The sequence below is a fragment of the Rhynchophorus ferrugineus genome, unplaced genomic scaffold (assembly GCF_030347505.1).
Source record: "Rhynchophorus ferrugineus isolate W39M unplaced genomic scaffold, kcgeb_rfMv2 rfM2, whole genome shotgun sequence".
Classification (NCBI taxonomy): domain Eukaryota; kingdom Metazoa; phylum Arthropoda; class Insecta; order Coleoptera; family Curculionidae; genus Rhynchophorus; species Rhynchophorus ferrugineus.
In genome coordinates this window covers 90,671,676-90,692,795 of record NW_027472581.1, presented here as the reverse complement: position 1 = coordinate 90,692,795, position 21,120 = coordinate 90,671,676, and the positions used below count along the sequence as shown (strand labels likewise).

The 21,120-nt window shown below is 32.1% G+C and overlaps 2 protein-coding genes across 4 annotated transcripts in view; one reads left to right on the top strand and one right to left on the bottom strand.

Moving 5' to 3' along the window:
* The window catches only part of gogo (thrombospondin-1 like protein golden goal), a 233,600-nt gene that overhangs the window by 183,877 nt on the left and 28,603 nt on the right, over nucleotides 1-21,120 (bottom strand). For all 3 annotated transcript variants that reach the window (XM_076396946.1, XM_076396947.1, XM_076396948.1), the window contains exon 2: nucleotides 13,164-13,196. The gene's annotated coding sequence lies outside the window, so the exon portion shown is untranslated. The remainder of the gene's footprint in view (nucleotides 1-13,163; nucleotides 13,197-21,120) is intronic.
* On the top strand, nucleotides 11,126-19,552 carry LOC143191647 (uncharacterized). Its single transcript, XM_076396949.1, has 3 exons — nucleotides 11,126-11,346; nucleotides 17,845-18,222; nucleotides 19,231-19,552. Exons 1-3 carry the CDS (start codon nucleotides 11,178-11,180, stop codon nucleotides 19,404-19,406), a joined length of 723 nt encoding a protein of 240 aa, XP_076253064.1. The 5' UTR covers nucleotides 11,126-11,177; the 3' UTR covers nucleotides 19,407-19,552.

The following is a 21,120-nucleotide window of genomic DNA, read 5'->3' as shown; positions in this document are numbered from 1 at the left end:
TTTAATTAATGGAAATTAAAATTAATGCAAATATGTTTACAGCCGGCTTTGTAGGCGCTGCAGTAAAGGCGACAGGATGATCCTCCAAATTTATGTTTGTGATTGTAATTGTAAATGCTTTTAGGCAACAGTGGAAAGTACGACAAGGAATAACCATCCCAGTAACGCCAGTAACTAGGCTGGGTAAGACCGGATGTCTTCTGAGATGGTCTCTAAGTCACTGGCTAGTCGGTAAGTTTAATGCCGAGGACCATTATCGGTGCATATTAAAATGTAGGTACAGTCCAATTAAACCATCATCGGTAAAAAGGAGACTTTAAAATGCTTAAAAAAAATTTTTGTCAATAAATTTTATTTAAACTCTCTGAATTTATGTCTTTTACTGTTCTATAGTATGTTTGGTTATATCATCAAGCATAATACTAAATTTATAGAAAATGTAATATAAAAGGGTAAAAGATTAAATGAGTATTTAAATATTTAAAAATTATCATTTTTATGATCAGCTATCACTTAAATATACTACAGGAAGAACAAACCGTATACTGCCGAAGCTATGAACACATACAATGAAGAGTTTACAGAAGCCTTACGGTTATTTCTCATATCTTATAATAAAGGCCAATTTTCTTCAGCGAAAAATTTTAGTCCGCTAATTTTAGCTAGTTATAATTAGCTGACTTTTCGGTAAAAGTTTCTTACACAACTGACATTTTCTTTCAGCAGTAGTTTCTAAGGATTAAATATTATTTTCACCCATATTGGATTTGATTGAAAGAATGTATCCAATTATGCTGTGACTATAACTTACAAACATTTTTTATATAAAAATGAATTTAATGAAAATTAGAGGAATATTTGGTTCAGAACAAATTAAATAAACTCCCTTCATATCTCTGAAATGAATATATCTGGAGAATTGTATTTAATGCTAAAACTACCATAGTTTTCGAGTTTTATAGAGGTACTCGTAAATTTATTACCCAAAATTGAGACCCTAAATTATATATTCAGCGTATTTCGAGAATGAAACATTTCTATAGGTTTATTATCTAATAAAAAGTTTCCACGAAACCAAATATTAACAAAAACGGTTTATATATAAAATATATTTATTGAAGGTAAGAAAATTCTAGTTGCTGTAGACGTGGTTCATTGTAGGAAAAAGCCCCAAGTAATGAAATAATGATTTGTGCTTGTCTTACTGGGTTTATATAGTATGAAAATTCTAAAGCTTATTTAATCCGTTACATCAGAAATGTTGAGTCAGACTCGGTTTATTATGTCGACAAAATACCTAGTAAAAAGAAAAACAACTCCGACATTGTTTTGTTTACAGCGGAAAGTCTTAAAGAAACCGTTTTCTTGCGTCACAAGAATAAGAGCTAAAGTTCAAAGGTCCAGAAAAATAAACTCTATCTAAACTGTGAAATAAATACTAATATTAATAATAATTAAATAATATAAATTAGTAACATAAATTTCAATATTATCTTTAGATGAAAGTAATATTTAGCCGCTATAAATTGAAACTAATACTTCTGTTGTAGAAGTAAAAATGCTCATCACATCTTACAATATCCGTGAAAATATTTCTCTAAAAGCTTAAATGGAGTATGCGCCACTCACTTTACTGACCAAACATTATTCTTTCGGTTATTACCTTCCCTATTCATTTTATTGATCTTTGGAGTGCCTTGACAGAAAAAACGAGGCTTTCTTACATGATTTTTGTTTCCTACAGTATAGTTCAATCATGAAGGTGTTATTCGGCTAGTATTTTCATTCACATCACTGGCCAAATTGCTATGGATGAATATCTGGACATCCTTAATGATGAAGTTCCTGCTAAACACTGTCATATTCCGTGATTCAATCTTCATCTGAGAAGCATCGGAATATGACCAAGCATCCTCCCTAGCCAGCGCAATCGTCAAACATTAACATAAATGAACCATTATGGGAATTTTTACAGAAAGGAATCAGCAGTAGAATTCTATTTTCTACAAAATTGAAGCAATTGGCGAATGTTTTGGTACAATAATAGGACAAAATTTCGTTGTATTTTATTCAGATACTCTGCGAAAATATTCTCTGACGAAATACAGCTGTTTCAAAAGCAAATAGAAGCTCAGCACCTAATAAATAATAACATATTTAATACATCTATTATTCCGACCATCCGCCATATCTAAATTTTAAAAATCCTTAATAACTTATTTTAACTTTCAATACGTTATTAACATTGGCTTTATTATTTTTATTTTACTATTATTTTATGCAAACATTTTGAAATTCCTGAAGTGTCAATAATAATATTTGCGTACCATTCGCGTTTACGCTTCATTTGTAAGCTTTATAAAAAAAAAACAAAGTAAATGAAAGGACGATTTCGCAACCACAAGAATTTCGTAGAATTGATGTGTTGATTTCATGTCAGAATATCAATTAATTTACTTTAAATGTTGTCGACTAAAACTGATTTTACGGGATTATTTTATTATTTTTGTAAAATAGGTACTAAATAAGTTAAATATGAAAACGATTGTTCACTAGCAAAAATGTATTTACAAACAAAAAGTCAGTTAGGCATCAAATGATATTTTTCAATAAGCTATTGGTACGACACTAATCATATCAGTAAGACCGGATATTCTTTATTATACATTTGTTGTATGATGTGCAAAAAATCATTATATGATTATATTACATCATTAAAGTGTAAGGTAAAAACGACATTACTTTAAAATAGTGCTTGAACTTTGATAGCCTGGGAGCTTCCAATGAATTCCAGGAAAATGTAAATATTCATGTTGTTAAGATAGCCCTTATATTAATATATTATATAAAATATAAACCAGAATTTGGAAAATACCTTAAAATTCAGAGTGTAGATCGATTCCAACCAGAACTTGTAAATACTGAAACTTCGTTTTCATTGTTTATTATTTTCCATTGGTATATATATTACAAATTTTCCTTTGTATTAATATAAAAGGGCTTAGGGCACAAAATTATTTTATTTAACTATAACTGGCAATGCACCTTATGTATTATATGTTTTTTAGTTAGCCCTAACCCTCACAAGATGCGTGTATAAATTTGACAGCTGTCGGATCATCAGTATGTGAATTATAGCATTTTGAGTGAAACAACTTCTGTTATTGCGAAAAAAAGGATAAAAAGAAAATTCGCGAGTTGATAAAATATTGTTTTTGAAGGAAAGAAATACAGTTGAAGCAAAAACTTGGCTTGATGACGAATTTTCGGATACTGCGCCAGGAAAATTAACCAGCAAGGATTTGTAAGCTATGTTTAGACGTGGTGAAATGAGCTCCGAAGACGGTGAATGCAGTGCACGCCCTAAAGAGGTTGTTACCGAAGAAAACATTTTAAAAATCTACAAAATTATGTTGAATGGTCGTAAATTGAAATACAAAGAATAGCAGGCACTACAAAGATATCAACTAAACGTGTACCATATCATTCACGAATATTTGGGTATGAGAAAGCTCTGAGCAAAATAGGTGCAGCGCGGGCTTACTTTTGAAAAAAACAACGACGAGTTGATGATTCGGGCAGTATTTACGTCGATATGTGACAACAGATGAAACATGGCTCCATAATTTCTCTCCGAAGTCCAATCAACAGTCATCCGAGTGTACTGCACTCGATGAACCCGCTCTAAAGCGTGTGAAAGCGCAGCAGTCGGGTGGCAAGGTTACGGCGTCTGTGTTCTGGGATGCGCATGGAATAATATTCATTGACTACTTTGAAAAGGGAAGGAACATCAACAGCAACTATTACACAGCGTTATTGGACCGTGCTTCACCAAGACAACGCACCGTGTCACAAGTTAGTGAAAACGATGACAAAAATCCATGAATTGGGCTTCAAATTACTTCCTTATCCACCGTATTCTCCAAATCTTGCTCCAAGCGACTATCTCCTGTTCTCAGATCTCAAAAGAATGCTCCCTGGGAAGAAATTTTCGTCGAATGAAGAGGTGATCGCCGAAACTGAAGCCTATTTAGAAATAAAGGGCAAATCGTACTACAAAAATGGTATCGAATAGTTGGAGGGTCACTATAAGCAGTGTATCACCATTGAAAGGAATTATGTTAAATGAAAATAACTAATTTTGCCAAAAATGTGTTTTACTATGGTAGGCCGTGGACGTTTCAATTGCCCTTTTACATTAAACATCTTGATGACCTATGTACAAAAAAACTTTCAATAGACTATATAAGCATTTTCCCATGAATCAAGTATAACAGTCCAGACAGCGAAAACAGAACGTGATCACACAGTTACCATGAATCTGCCAGAGAGAATGAAACGTACCATCACAAATGTATAAATATGCAGTTATAAAAACATCATCCCAGCCTACATATATTCGAATTTTCTAAATCTAATTAACAATTTATCTAATTTGTCTGTTTGGCATCGTCAACGCTGATGTCTATTTTAGATAAATCCTAATTAGTAAAAAGGGGATTCTAAAATATAACAAAAGAAAAACCTTGAACCTAATATTGAAGCCTGAACTAGGGATGAAGAAAAAATATCGATATACCAATATTTCCTGAAAAAAAATATATATCGATATTTTGTAAAAAAAATTTTTGCCCGATATATCGATATTTTTTTAGCCGATATTTTTTCAGAATAAATTAATTAATTTTTAATAAATTGGTATTTAATTTTTAAAGGTTTAGCATAAAAATCATATGCCCGACAGTTTCCTATAAAGAACACTGTGTCGTATCTAACTAAAATTTGACATACTGTTGAATATAATCGAAAAAAATCTATTCGTAACAAATTCAATATGCGTACCTACATATTTCGATATCCTTCATATAACGAATCGCCCATGACTTCGATCCGGACCTCACTTTTTCCAATGTCAACTACAGGACTCGTTGTTTATTCAGTCCACGAAATATAATCTTTTTTCTTGATCGATATTAAAAATATTTCCCAAACAACATTCCCACATCGCCACTTTGACGGTCCCTCGCATCCCCCAGGATACATTTTTTGACCTATGTTTCGGGAAAGTCGCCGAGCAAGCAGGTAAATTATTAGCCGTCTGTAGTCCGGAAACCAAATAGAACATACATAAGTTATCGGTCTGTAAACAGCGGCGAGACGAATTGAATTTGATACGCGATCCCGTTTGGGACGTTTTTGGCGTTTGCGATTTGCTAGTACAGCGAACGATGATATTGTTCGTATTAAACTTTACTGGATTATACGGAACAGTTGTTTTTAATAACTCGGTATTATATCCCTCGATAATATCAGAGAGTCGAGTGTTGTAATGAACAAACAAGACAAATTTTGAACCAAAATTGTATCTTTACATCGCTCTATGTTTTTTATTATTGTCAGATAACCTTGACTGTAATTTCTCTGATTATATATAATTTTACTTCAAATTTTGTAAAGTTTATTTATTATTTTAGTTAGATTATGACAGACTTGAACGGACATTAAGTATAACAGGTCAATTGAAAAGTTCCCCGCCTAATTCAACATAATTCCCTTCAAGGGTGATACACTGATTATAGCGACCCTCCAACTTTTCGATACCATTTTTGTAGTACGATATGTCCCTCGCATTCCTCAAGATACATTTTTTGCCCTATGTTTCGAGAAAGTCGCCCAGCAAGCAGGTAAATTATTAGCCGTCTGTAGTCCGGAAGCCAAATAGAACATACATAAGTTATCGGTCTGTAAACATAGATAAGACGAATTGAATTTGATACGCGATCCCGTTTGGGACGTTTTTCAGGTTTGCGATTTGCTAGAACAGCGAACAGTGATATTGTTCGTATTATATTTTAGTGGATTATATGGCACAGTTGCTTTTAATAAATCGGTATGTGTACTGTGGCCCCATCTTGCTGAAACCACATGCCTCAATTTCTCAAGTATACCAATTTCTGATTACTTGTTTCCAGAAATTTGGGAAAATGTTTGAAAATTATGGAAAACATTTTGATTAATATATATTGACCAATTTGTCATTACTTACTTTGCTTTATCTATAACGCGTTTGCTTTGGATAGACTCCATCAATGAAATAAACTAAATGAATGAAACATTTTTTTTGTCAGTTTATTATCAGGTCTAATATCAGATTGGTACAATGATGATAATTACCAAGACAGAGTGGTAAGAGCAATAAATCAAATACGAGTATATAATTAACACAGGGTAGTTGTAGAAAATCATATTGTAGAGTTGCAATATTTATGTGCACAAATATTTGTGTAGTTGTTTAAAATATATATGAGCATTACGTTAAAATTTAGGAGGCGAGAACTAAAAATAACTGTTTTGCAAATATGACAAATGCACCAGGGAGATTGTAGTGATTAAATATAATTTTATAAAGGAAAATATGCACAGGCAGAAAAAGAAGGGTCCCCGAAAAATTTCAGATATATCAAAATACCTTTACAAGGAAACACAAGAACAAAGGAAACATGAACTAAACAAAAAAAGGTAGTAGATGTACTCTCTAATGATACTAAAATGTATTACTTGGACGTCCAATTTTTAATTAGGTAAATTAGGCATCCAGGAGACACCACTACATAAGTCTCTCGCTCATAGGTGGTGTGAAAAAGAGTACGTAAATATATGAAATTAATCTAACCTTACAAATATTGTGGCTGTTTAATTAATTCCAGTTTAAATCCTTCGGGAATAAATGCATCAGATGTATTACAATGTTAAAATAATTTATATTTGACAACGTTATTCTTGTTTCAGTGATTTATTTATATCATCATTTTGTTATGTTAGAGTCAAAATAAAGCTAAACTTAAATAAAACGCCGCAACGTTGTAATATTGCAAAAAATATTGCATTGTAATACGCATTTGCTAGAATATTGGAAGGACTAGCCATAATTTCAAAAAATATAAATCTGTTGATTTAAAGAAATAATATAGAAAGTTAATTCCAAAACTTTTTCTTTAACAAACATTGTCAGGGCATCGACAAGGATTCTGAAATCTCGTAATTGGTATACTTTTCCGCAGCTTAATACATTTGGTAGCTGGTAATAGCTGGGGGAGAAGTGTAAAAGATTCCGACATAATCCTATTTTATGTTGTTAATTAAAGCTTATTACATAGAAGAGTAAGCAGGAATTTGCTGCTTATTTAGTTTTTAATTAGTATGGTTTATATAAAGAGATATTAATGCTGTAATAATAGCATTAAATCTACTTAATCCTATTAAATAAATTTTATTTTATGGCAAAACTCGAATTAGTAATTAATTTATTTAATTTTGAATTACAGTCTAACAAAACAACGCACATAGTTAACAAGTTCTAAAAATATGTATAGATTTTTTCTCTTTTTATTTCAATTATCTATGACAACGAAGCATTTGTTTTTCATATAATGCATCTGTCAGTTGCACTTGTTAAATCGGCGCTTTATATATATTCCAAATGAAAAGTATTGTTTGTTGTTTTTTAAACAATGGTTTTAAATTACAATGACGAACCTAAAAGAACTAGTCGGATTTTAAATCATCATATCCATTCGATACTGTTTGAAATTTTCAGTATTTTAGTGCTTTACTATATATGTTTTATTAATTTAATTAAAATCTGATGACTCAGTAATAAATTCGATAAGTAACCGGTTTAAATCAGCTTCATTTGACACGTTTTGTTGTTATTTTGCAAACACGCTTTAAACAGTCTTCTGACTTGTTTGACGTGTGATATCATAAATTTAGATAGTGTGTCCAGTATTATTGGTACTTGTACAGCCACAGCTAAATTTTCTTAAATCTTGTAAGTTACTTTTGTTTCCACCAGAGTTTCCATTATGCTTGCAAAGTCCCTGGTTAATTTGAATGATATTGTCTCCACCAAAAATAATGCCTTAATCATCAAACAAAATCTGTTTTGAATATAATAAAAATTATTGAATTAGATCTACTATACTTGTAAAGCAATAGAACGAGTAACAAGAAATTTAAAAAAGGGACAAGAGTTAATGAAGAAAGGGAGAAAATCTCTGCCGAGCTTAATTTTTTAATACAAGAAAAGTTTCAAGAGAACCGCGTCGAGTACATTTGTAATCCTTCATGCTCAGGTTCCTTTGAGGTTTCAAAGACAAAAAAGTTCAAGCAGAAATAACACGATAATGTTGTACTTCAGCATTGCAACGATTGACCGTATGTTGCAGAACCGGTAAAAATATAATTGAAAACCTTAAAATTGGAAGTGCTTCCCTACCTGTCGTATTCTCCTGACCTTGCACCTTCTGATTGATACCAGTTCCGAAACATGAGCCTAGTTGACTTGTTATGATATGACTTGATAGTCTCAAGAGGTACATAGTTCTATATATAATTTATAGGCCTACAGATGTATCCCAATATTGACTATTATTTTTAACAATTTTATATATTTTTTAAGATTTATTTGGTAGATTTAAAAGCAATTTTGCATATTGCAAGCATATGCATATTTTTGTATAACCCTTAAGATTATAACTTATCTTGTATGAAAATTCCTTAAATATTTTAGCAGTAGTGCAAAATGAAAACATAATTCATCTATTTCACACTCTTTACTAAGTAAAAAGTTATTACCAACTATTCGTGTTCTGCTAATGGTTCACTAATTAAATCTTTTCAAAGGCAATTAAAGTAAAGAGGGTCTACTTTATCAGAATAAAGCTATTAGAGGGATGTAGAAATGGGTCCTTTTGGCAAACACATCATATATGTTTTTTATCTGATAAGTTAAGTTGAAAGTTTTTATGTTACCTTTTAATGTTCTTATATCTCTGTGTGGCAAAAATCGAAATATAATGACAAATTTTATTTACCTTAAAAATGGTGCTTTTTCATTAAATATTTAAATCAATTAACCTATTAAAACCACTAAACCAAGTTATGACTGACGGGATTTTTAATTAAAGATTCGATTAAAACTCGTAAAACCAAATTTATTTTACTAACTTCTGAGGGGGGTAGAATGTTTGAAAGGAATTTGAAGTTAAATGTTTTAGATGTTATTTTAATGTATTAGTCTGCAAGCGTATTTGCCTTTTCAAAATGATGAATTCCCAAGATGTTTCTAGCATTTTATACAAGTCAAAAAGTTGACGAAAGTGGGCTTGGTAGCTCTATTTAAATTAAGAACAAACCTCTGTATTCACATTATATATGACTGAATTTTAATACTTACTATAAATACTATAACTACTATAAGTAGTGGCTACAAACCGGCGAGCGTTGTATACCAAAACCGTCATTTAATGCAGCAATATTGCAAGCTGCTGACGTTATACAATGTCGCGATTTTCGATTGAATAAAATGTTTTAACAATAATAAAATTATTTTCATATGTTGTTAATGAAATTTGTTTCATGAATTTTATACAATATATAAATCTTTACAATATATAATTCTAAAATATTTGCACATAATTACATAATCCTTATAGATGCTATACAAACAAATCCTGAGAATTATTGTAGGTGTACCTAGATACTACAGGATTGATTACTTATACCGAGAGCTTCAGATGCCGACTGGGACTAGTAGTGTGGGGAGATCAGACTCCATTCCCATGTCAATATAAGTAATATAACATTTGCATAACACCAGAAGATGAAAAAAAAAAACTTAAAAAAAAACGAACTAAGACGTGTATTTAACAGAAAAACAACAGCGTTAATACATAAACATTATTACAGCAGACACTAAGATAGGGTTGATGGGTCCTCCTAGATGTACCTAATAAATAAATATATTTTAAACACAACTAATGTTTTGAAGAATTTTGTAGGCCTTTAACAGCAGGGTCGGCCAGTACCATCACAAATTGAATCTTATAGACTAGTTAGGTTACATGTTCCGACGCATCAGAGAGAAATCTGTCTCTTTTCAACTGGGGTAAAATGAGAAGGAAAAATTTAAAACGAAAATTTTTACAAACTGCATTTGATATATTCGACTTCATATATGACGTGCCCTTATATATAGAATCTATAAGGAGTGTGATTCGAATAGTTAGTGCGAAGTACTCTGAAGTACCCAATTAGTAGTATTAGTATTATATATTAGTATTATATATTAGTATTATATAATGAAGTATTAGTACCCAATGCACTCCCCAAAGAGTTAAATGTGCGGATGAAAGTGTAGTACATAGGCTCAAACGCAAACTACCATACGAAGTGACTAATAGACACACAAAGTGAGATTTAACAATATCTAGAATAAGTTAGAATAGTATTTAGAATAAGTTTAAGATTATAATTTGTACAGCAGATCACTTACTGAAGCGATATTCTACATGTCAGAATCGTTATATTAAATAACGAAAATCATCTAACAATACTTATTGCCCACGGGCAGATTGTTGATATTCTCAGAGATTAATATATATATATATATATATATATATATATATATATATATATGACGTGCATTGGCTAATTTATTGCAAGGACCGTAGCTTCATAGAATAAACATTGAATAAAAGCGTCTAATACGAAAAACTAAAGTAAAAAAAATATAATAATCCACTTTTTAAAGTATTTTATTAAAATTTCTTTTCCCAATTTTTTTCCAATATTAAATCACATGATAAACTTGATTAATTTAACAGGAAACTAGCATAATCAACCATTTTTGGAATGCAGTATATGTAACATTCCTGGAAGAGTCATATAATCTAAGAATCAGAATAAAATGAAAAAGGTCTATATTTTAATAAGAAAATGAAGACGAGTGTTGAATATTAAGTTGCGCTTGAACCGAATACTAATTGCTTCGTTATTATAAAATTAAATGTTCCCAATTACATGATAGTAGGCTTATTGTTTATTGGTTATAAGTCCATAAATATCCTTCTAGATATGACGACTAGTTGCATCGGTTGCATAACGCTGCAACACGTTTTGTCTCCAATAAAGGATCCTCAGAGGTCATGTCACTGTTTATTTATCAAACTTAACCTCCAGCTCGATACTTTGGGACAGGAAGTATAATTGAAAATCGAATTCACGTAGACGTCAAGTTCCTTCAGTGATTTTGCATACTTATAAGCACATGCATATATATATAAAAACAAAGAGGTCATCTGAAAACTTTAGTTAGTAGCGTCGCGCCGTTCACAATGGAAACGAGATCGATTTTAATTATCCTCCTCGGAGCGGGCTTTTTCGCCGATACCGCCCTGTCCTTGCCGCCCTCGTACAGCGAACAATACGCGAAAGTTAGATATCAGCCCCACGACGATCTTCGCAAGGCCGAATTGAATTTGGAGAAACGAGATAGAGAGGAAGGTAGGATCGATCCCTTTTTTGTGCATGTAGAAATACATATTATTCGAGTTTCCTGGTTCCCACGTCGCCGGGTTTTTGTTGAAACAACGGTTGTGTTATGGGTATGGAAACAGTGATTTTAAACGGGAATAATTTCAATTATATATCTCGATTTTGTTCTAAATCTTGAGAATCTCAAAATCTAATAATAAAAAAAATATTATTTATTACTTTTTATAGAAATCTATAACGTATATAATACCAATTATTGTTTTTATTCTCGTTTGTTACGATTTTAAAATTAAAAAGCACTTCTTCTACAATGAGCAGTGTGGACTTAACTTTTACATAACTAGTTTTAATATGCACAGACTTTTACTTGTAACTTTCTCTGTGTCTGTTTCTCTAGTAAGCCTCTGTTCATGTCTTTGGAGATAGTCCTTGCTTTATGCCTTCAGGTCCTTATGAAAATTGTAATCACGAATAACCTCAGTGATTTTTTCTGAAGATGATTTCCAACTGAGATTACTATCAACGGTCATGCCAAAATATTTCTCTGTATATCCGTACAGGACTACTTGGTGATTGGTATATACTGACTTATATTTTGATTCATTTTATTACGCCATTTTTCTGTCCAGAGTTGTATTTCGACAATAGTTGCTTATAATTTTTCGGTTGATTAATTATTGTTATCTCCAATGGACAGGACTATAGTGTTACCCGCAAATATAGCAACAACATTTTCATTTCATGAAAGCACGTTCCGAGTATACAGCCTATAAAGATCTGGTCCCACTATAGTTTCCTATGACATATCTGCTTGAATGTTCGCCCAGTTAAAGCAAACACATTCTTGCTTGAGTTTGAAGTATCGATTAGTTACACATGGCGATTTTTTTTTGAATATTGGTTAGACAGAAGCATTTAAACATTGTGCTTTAAATCACAATACCAAACTTTATCCAGCTTCAGCAAGTTTTATTTACTTCTTGTGATTTTTCCATGAGGTAGTTCAATGGACCCGATAAATCATGATTAAATAACGATTCCTGAATACAAATTGGATATTCAGAATAAGATAATTTTTCTCAATTTTTATCCTTTTTAATACTGTAGTAAGGGGTTTAATACTGTACTAAGGGGTATGGGGTTATTTCCTGAGGTGGCTGGTTTAGGAATCATAACATCAGCCACTTGCCATAGTTGTCGTACATATTTTTATTTGAAAGAAACATTTTTTAAGTTAATTAATGATCTTAGTTAGTGCTTTTATTGAAAGATCCTTTAATATTTTCCCGATAATATGATTAAAACTTTTTTTTCTTCCTTTTCAATAACGTAAGGCAATTATTTAACGTCATCCACTTTATGGGATTGGAACCAACATGACTGCTGTACGACTCCCTTTCATACTTTTGAAGTAGCATTTTACAGCTTATTTTCATCACTCAATTCATGTGGGTGCCACATCTTCCCATCTTTTGGACCTCTCCCACTTTGTCAACAACTAATACGATTAAGGCAGGTAAAAAAACCAGCCAATATTATCCAACAAGAGAGGCTTTATCTATCAGAAATGCATTTTATAGCCAGTATCATCTTTCTGCAAAAATATCTTAAGGGCGAAAATCTGCCTTCAATATAAGCTTGTGAAATAGATTATTAATTTTAAACACCAGCAAGAGCATGGCGGATGTCTTGCTTGATGTCTACTTGTCAATTAACGCATTGTTGTTGTAGTCTAATAAGTTTAAACTATTCTGACATCAGATACTTGATAGAAAATATTCACTGTCTTATTATTTAAATTAAAATATTAGGTGAAACTATCTTACCTAGATCTCTGAAGTGTTCAAAGTGAGTTGGACCTGAAAATAACAATAAATGCATTAGTTGAGTAATAATTTATATAATGAAGCAACATAACAATCATTATAATTCATATTAGTGTCAAAAAAAAACAGTATTCCTCATGTTGCAATGGTTAGAATATACAAACTGAAAGAGCAATGTAGAAATCAGATCTGAGTAGAAAAAGGTAACATGTCATTGCCCAATTAAAATAATAAATAATTAATAATCAATAAAATATAATCAATAAAAACGTTAGTTTTGACAGCGTTGGATAACTTAGTCGGTTTGATATTATTACTAATCGGTTAGTGTAACACCATAAGTCCAAATTGTCTAATAAATAAATATCTTTGATCTTAAAGTCAGTTAGGAGTATATTCCCAATAACCAGTGGAGTTGTTTAATTTTGAGCCCCAACGTCATCTACATCTCGTACTTTGAATAACATGTAACACTATTCTTTTTTGGTTTTATTAATCATTACGGGATTATTAGACCTGCCAGCTATATTAGACTTTTCCGACTGTATAATCACATTTAAGCTTATTTATCTAACAATAAATGGTTGCAAATATAATAACATATGTATTGTGAACTCAATTCGCTTTCATTTTGATCTCTTTCAGTGTTAAATCTCCTTTCAAAGTCTATTTTTCCTTTCCTTCGAGATAATAATAAAAGGGCCTTCCTCTAATTAACAACCCGTGATTCCAAGTGTTGTATATCATTGACATATTGTCCTAAATCCAGTGATGTTTATAGAAAACAAACCATTTTCGATCCTACAATATATTTCTCTCTATCTTATTCCCCAAAATTCAGCTATCTTAATTAAAGAAACAATAGAATACACAAGTCACATCGCGAACAAAAAAAAATTAAACTCATCAACATTTACGAACAAAAACCGACCACGTGAATGCAAAGCTTTTTCCGCCCACGATCAGACGATTCAATTGTTCGTCCAAGATTAGGAGTCGAATTAGTTTTTTTGTAGTCGAGAGGAGAAAAAAAAACAAAATTAATTATTCCGGTGGCCTAATGTAACGTTTCCCTGATTTCATTTAACTTACACTCCATAAGAACCGCGGAGGTAAAAGTTCAAAAAGGAAAAAGTGTAAAATGTTGGTGAATCTAAATGGCGTATATAATTGATATATTGCCACATATTCAGAGATAGATGCTTAGTGAAAACAATCCATTTTCGATGCAACAAGATATCTGTGTCGGACTTATTGAGCAACCCTCGTACTTATATCTAAAATTTTGCATCTTATATCCCAAAAGTTAGCTATCTTAATTAAATGAACAATAGAATACATAAGTCACATCGCGAACAAAAAAAATTAACCTCATCAAACATTTACGAACAAAAACCGACCACGTGAATGCAAAGTTTTTTCCGCCCACGGTCGGACGATCCAATTGTTCGTGCAAGATTAGGAGCCGAATTAGTTTTTTGTTGTCGAAAGGAGAAAAAAACAAAAGTAATTATTCCGGTGGCCTAATGTAACGTTTTCCCGACTTCGTTTAACTTACACCCGATAAGAACCGGAGAGGTAAAAGTTCAAAAAGGAAGAAGTGCAAAATGTCGGAGTTTATTTAAACGTTCTTTGTCGGAATAAAGTGTAGGTTTTTACGTGCGGCGTTGAGCAAATGCGGTCTATATTATCCTGCGACAGGAAAAAGGACGATAAAAAGTTTTCATCTGTTGGATAATTTGTTAGATAATTCCGAAACAAAAAACGCCTTCGGAAGTAATATACAAGGATCCGACTTGCATTACGTTGATATGTTTTTTGTCAAGTTGTTAAGTTAATTTTTTCCGTGATATTTTAGTACGAAAAAACCCTTCAAACTACTATAGAAGCAACCATAAAATAAGTCCCTCCTGGTCTAGACAGCTTATAGTAACAGGTCAATTGAAAAGTTCCCAGACTACCAGAGTTAAACATATTTGTTTGCAAATTTTTGTTTTATTCAACAAAATTCCTTTCAAGGATAATACACTGATTATGGTGACCCTCCAACTTTTCGATACCATTTTTGTAGTACGATTTGTCCTTTGCTTCAAAATGGGCTTCAGTTCGGGCGATCAATTCTTCATTCGACGAAAATTTCTTCCCAGCGAGCATTCTCTTGAGATCCGAGACCAGGAAATAGTCGCTGGGGGCCAGACCTGGAGAATACGGTGAATGAGGAAGCAATTCCAAGCCCAATTAATGGATTTTTGCCATCGTTTTCACTGATTTGTGACACGGTGCATTGTCTTAGTGAAAGAGCACTTTCATTTTCTTCTACTGCGGCCGCTTTTTAGCAATTTTGTCCTTCAAACGATCGAATAACGGTATGCAATAGTCGCTGTTGCTAGTCCTTCCTTCTCAAGATAGTCACAGAAAATTTTTCCATGCGAATTCCAAAATACAGACGCCACAACATTGCCAGGCGACTGTTACGTTTTTCCACGCTTTGGAGCGGGTTCATAATACGTAGTCCACTCGGATGACTGTCGATTGGACTTTGGAGTGAAATGGTGGAGGCATGTTTCATCCATTGTCACATATTGACGCAAAAACTCGGGTTTATTTTGCTTGATTATCTTCAAACACTGCTTCGAATCATCAACCCGTCGTTGTTTTTAATCAAAAGTGAGCTCACGCGACCCCCACTTTGCACAGAGCTTTCTCATACCAAAATGTTCGTGAATGATATGATGTACAAGTTCAGACGCACAAGATCAACACGCGAAATTCTTTTTTAACCATTTTTTTCACAATAACAGAAGTTGCTTCACTCAAAATGTCAAATTTCTCAAAATTATGTTCGAACTGCTGTCAAATTTATACACGCATCTTTTGAGCTTTAGGGCTAACTAATAATCATATGGGTTTAATTCTAGTAGCGCCATCTATGTATCAGGCCGGGCACTATTTAATTGACCTGTTAGTGATAAAATTATTTTTGAGTTCGACTGACTGCAGAACGATTGTCAATGCAACGTCACATTCTGTTTTTTTCTTGATAACTAATTTGATTCCGATTAACTGAATGAACTTAAAATAGAACAGCCTTAAGATATCTCCGGATTGCTGCCGAATGCACCAGTTATAAAATGGGAAAAGGTTTTAAAAACAAAACATATTAATTTACTTGTACAAATACTTTATAACTATTAATTCTTACAAGAGAGAAGTTCCCAACTGCTTTTCTGGAGCTGCATATATTGATTTAACCAATCAAAATTTCAAATAATCTAAAATGTTTGTGTCTTTTCCATATATACAAGAGAGTATGTTACCGTAATAAAAAGAATAATAATTTAAATTTAATTAGTAACTTTATTACCATAAAAATTAATGCAGACCATTTGAATGTATCAGTAAATTTGACACTTTCTCGATTTGCATATTCGATTCTTTTTCATTCTTCACTTATATTATACATATTTGGTTTCTTGGTTTATCATGTCTATTTATATTCACTTCATGCCTCATTCTGTCTATCATACGCGGACAGAGCAATTTAAGTTGAAAAAATCGATATGCTAGAAGCCAAGCCAATTTTGGATATTATAAATTATTGCAACGCATCATTAAGTCCATAATGTTGAAGCAATATCAATTAACTACAACGCAATTCGTTGGTATTGTGTCTATAAACTCAGTTTGTTGGCATTGAAGTTATTGAAACACAAATACGAAACTGCTGGATTGTGTTACATATATAGCAAAATTAAATTACAGGCATATGTGCACTTTATAAGCTAACGTCATTAAAATTTCACCAGAATTAAGAATCTGCCATATTTAAGCAGATTTTGGCAGATAAATACTACTTTTTAAAAATAATACTATGTTCTAATAATTACTTAAGTATATTATGTAAAGCTACTGTCTTTTTTTCATTTTTCAGACATGAAACAAATCCTAAGTTAGAGGAATATTTTGTCGAATTCTTCATAGATATGCAACTTTTACCTCGGATATCAGAACAAGAAAAAGAACAAAAGAATTTACAGGTGCGGGTGGAGTACGACTTCCCAATTGAATGATTGACCTTTCAAATATCTTTGAACTAATTTTGAGGCATATGAACGAAGATCATAGTAATCCTTGGATCACAAGGAAGACCATCATATTATAAGGTCACCAAATACACAGCATTTATCGCAGCTGATGTGAATAGTCTGACATAACTCATTACTCTTTACCCCTGGGCAAGTTGTAGTAGATTTTTCATTAATAGTGATAATTTGATAGAAAAACTATTACCATTTCAGTCACAAATTTAAGCAATGAAATCCGATGTCCCTCGTTTTTTAACTCATAATCTCAATTTCGTTCCTTATTTATTACCCCAAAAGTTTTTGGGCGTTTATCTACTTTTGATGAATGAGTTATCTCTTTTTGTATAAGGGATTATTGTTTTTGAAATAAATATTTTGAAGGTACTTTAATTGTAACGTTTAAGATTGTCACGAGGATCAATATAATATATTTGCCTTTCGAAGGTTTATTTTACCAGTCCTTCTCTATGATCCCGATACTTAAACATTTTTATAGTCTGACATTTGTAAGGTTTAAGTGTTCAACTTGCATGAGATGCCTGTGATTTAGTCTGTTTCAAACTTCTTTTATATTAAATTAAGCAATTTTGTTTTAGTAACTGAAAAAAATCATAAACCCGACGACAAAATGGACGAACCAGAACTATTCCAAGTAACGACCGAACCCGAATCCGAACAAATAAGTATAGCCAGATACGTCCACCGCAATATCGTCAAAGATAAGCTGATTCAGAAAGAGGAGCATGGGTCAGATGAGGGACCACGAGCATCTGTCCCTCTTAAAGAGAGGAAAAACGAAGATTCGTCTAAAATAAGTGGGAAGAAACCGGAAAAAGATAGAGAAGAAACGACATCGAAAGCCGATTTGGTGGAGCAGTTTTCTCCAGTTGAAATCAGAAGCGACAATAAGGAAAACCAAGAATCATCGGCTGAACTTTATGATAAATCTGAATTAAATGATTTGAACCAAGAAGGTAATGTAAAAATGTTATAATATTAAGCCCGTATTATTAGCTTTAAAGGATTTTTTAAAAATTAGACGATTCATTGGGAAAAATTAGTCCAATGCATTTTATTCAAAATATTATCCATCGATAGCCGGCATTTTTTCCCATTTTATAGGTAGTTTGCGATGTCTCTTCTGCGTCTATTTGCAATATATAATACCCCACAACTTCATATGTACTCCAAGATTTTATAGTCATGAATATACCACTTCTGTGTCGATGTGGATGTCTCTATTAGAGTAATGCCCAACATTTTGCACTAGGGATTGTCGTAGCATACCCATTTTTCAATGTCTGCCATAATAAGCTACAAATAATTCTTTTGTTTTCCTGAAAAACAATGAAACTGCATTTTTGAAAAATTTTCAAGTTACATTTCAAACAATTCCAAGCTATTTTCCTTTGTATATTTCTATTGCTCAAAGCAAACTTCCGAAATTGAGCTGAATTTTCGCCCAATAAGTCTTGTGTTCACTTTCTTTTGCCCTCCAGGCCTTTCTGTAATATTGACATCAAAAATTGCCACTATTATAGCGCTGGAACTAAAACCTATTATTGGGATATGACAATCGTTTGAGGAACTTTGTAGAAAAGTAACAAAGTATAATTTCACCTATGTTAACTGTATTACTCAGAAAATCACTTTATGCAGAAAAATTTTAAAACAAACGAATTTAACGGTTAAGTGAAGTTGTTTAACAATTTTATACATCTTTACCAATAGATGCTACTGATTAAAATAAATTTCTTGTGAATCACCAAAAAAAAAATTCAGCCAGATTCATTAAAAGAAGATATATTATATCTACATATCAACCACAAGAAGTAGAGGATGTTTTAAAGCAACACTACCTGTTAATTGTGTCCTACATATATCGGATGTTTCTGCAACTCTAAGCTCAGATACACATATCTATAATTTGTAAACTTTAAGAAAAACACTGTATATATCCTAACTTAAAATATTGATTTTAGGTCCATATCACATCTACCACCCCAACGGCTCATACCGAAAAACCGTCTTCAACGCAGAGAACCACTTGACCCAGTTTCAACTATCTTCTGAAGTAAACTACGTACCTATTGTAGAATCTATATATACATACGACCCAAGAACCTTCGTATTCCAAAGACTTCTTTTAAGAACTTAATGAATAGTAGTTAATATTGAAACAACATTGACTGATCCAAATTATACCAGTATTCTATATTAATAATATTTTAATTAACTATGTAGACCTTAGAACTTAATACCTATGGCTGTTATTTCGTAGTAACGTGTATATATTGTAGGGATATAAATATATAAAATATTGAGCATTTTATTTATATGGAAGGAATTTTATTTATATTTTTTTAAACGAAAGTTTATCTGGACTGGACCTACTGTTTAACATTGGCTCCGAACCACGGTCCTCGGCATGAAGCCAACCGACTGGCCAGTGGCCAATTTAGGGACTATCCCAGAAGATATCCGGTTTTACCCAGCCTGGTAACTGGCATGACTGGAATGGTTATTCATTATCGGATTATCCACTGTTGTCTATAAAAGGCATTTTCAATTACAATAACAAACATAAAGTACATATACGCACCAGCAAGACTCGAACCCGCGACTATCGCTAGAACAAGGGGACCGTCCCATCGCCTTAACCTCTGCGATAATGAAGATTCATACAGAATATTTTGATATAATTTCAACAGATAAAAAGTGTAATATCAATGAAATAATAATTTTTTAACTCTGTGATAACGAAGATTCATACAGAATATTTTGATATAATTTCAACAGATAAAGAGTGAAATATCAATGAAATAATAATGTTTAACCCGATTTTTCTATTATTAAAACTTGAAGATTGAATTGTATCTATTGAGTCAACATTAATTTGTTGAAATAATGCTTAGATCTAATTTCAAAAAGTTTCAATACTGTCTATATTAATAGTCAAAATAAAAACTATGGAAATATATGTAAATGTTTAGCCGCTGATACGGATTTCATGTTACGAAGTCACTTTTATGTCCAAGAACCTAGCCGAGTTTTTAGCGGCTTTTAAATTTCTACGGCGAAAACATACATTACGCTCTTGTTTTATACTTGTTTTTATAGCCTCCCATGTGTATAATTTTGAAGTATTTAAATACGTAGTCGCTTAGACGAACAGAATTGCTAGCAGATTTTATTTTCGCTTTAGTTAAACTTTTTACGATACATGAAAATTAAGTTACATATGACTGCCTACAAATCCATTCTGAGCCACTCCTAGATTCATTATGTATATATATATATATATATATATATATATATATATATATATATATATATATATCGAGAGATGATATTTATATAGACAGTAATTTACTCATGAAAATAGCTTAATTGCTTTTCGAAGCTTTCTGTTTCCGGTTTTGAACGTGAAAAAATCTTTTCTACAACTAAAGTTTACTTACCACATTTATTGATGTTCTATTGCTCAAGGGTGATTCAACCTCATGGTAATTCACATCACATCAATATTTTCTGGTACAACAAATGATTTTGGACGACCGTCACGAGTTTCGTCCCTGAGTGAACTGTGTTCAAGGCTAATTTCATTATACTAACGTTTCACAGTAGCCAAGGATGGGGCCTCATCGCCAGAAATCGAAGTAAGTTGATCTATGCACTCCTTTCTTGATAAACCACGTCTAAATTAGCAAAAAGTTATCGCACAAAAATGTTACGGAGTTAACTCCGTTTTTTCACTGAGTCAAAAATGTTCAAGTCACTGTAAACAACACAATTTGTGCTCAAACGACATAACGTGCTGAAGAAGGTTATGACTAATAACGAACATCCAATTATATATAATAATGCTTAAA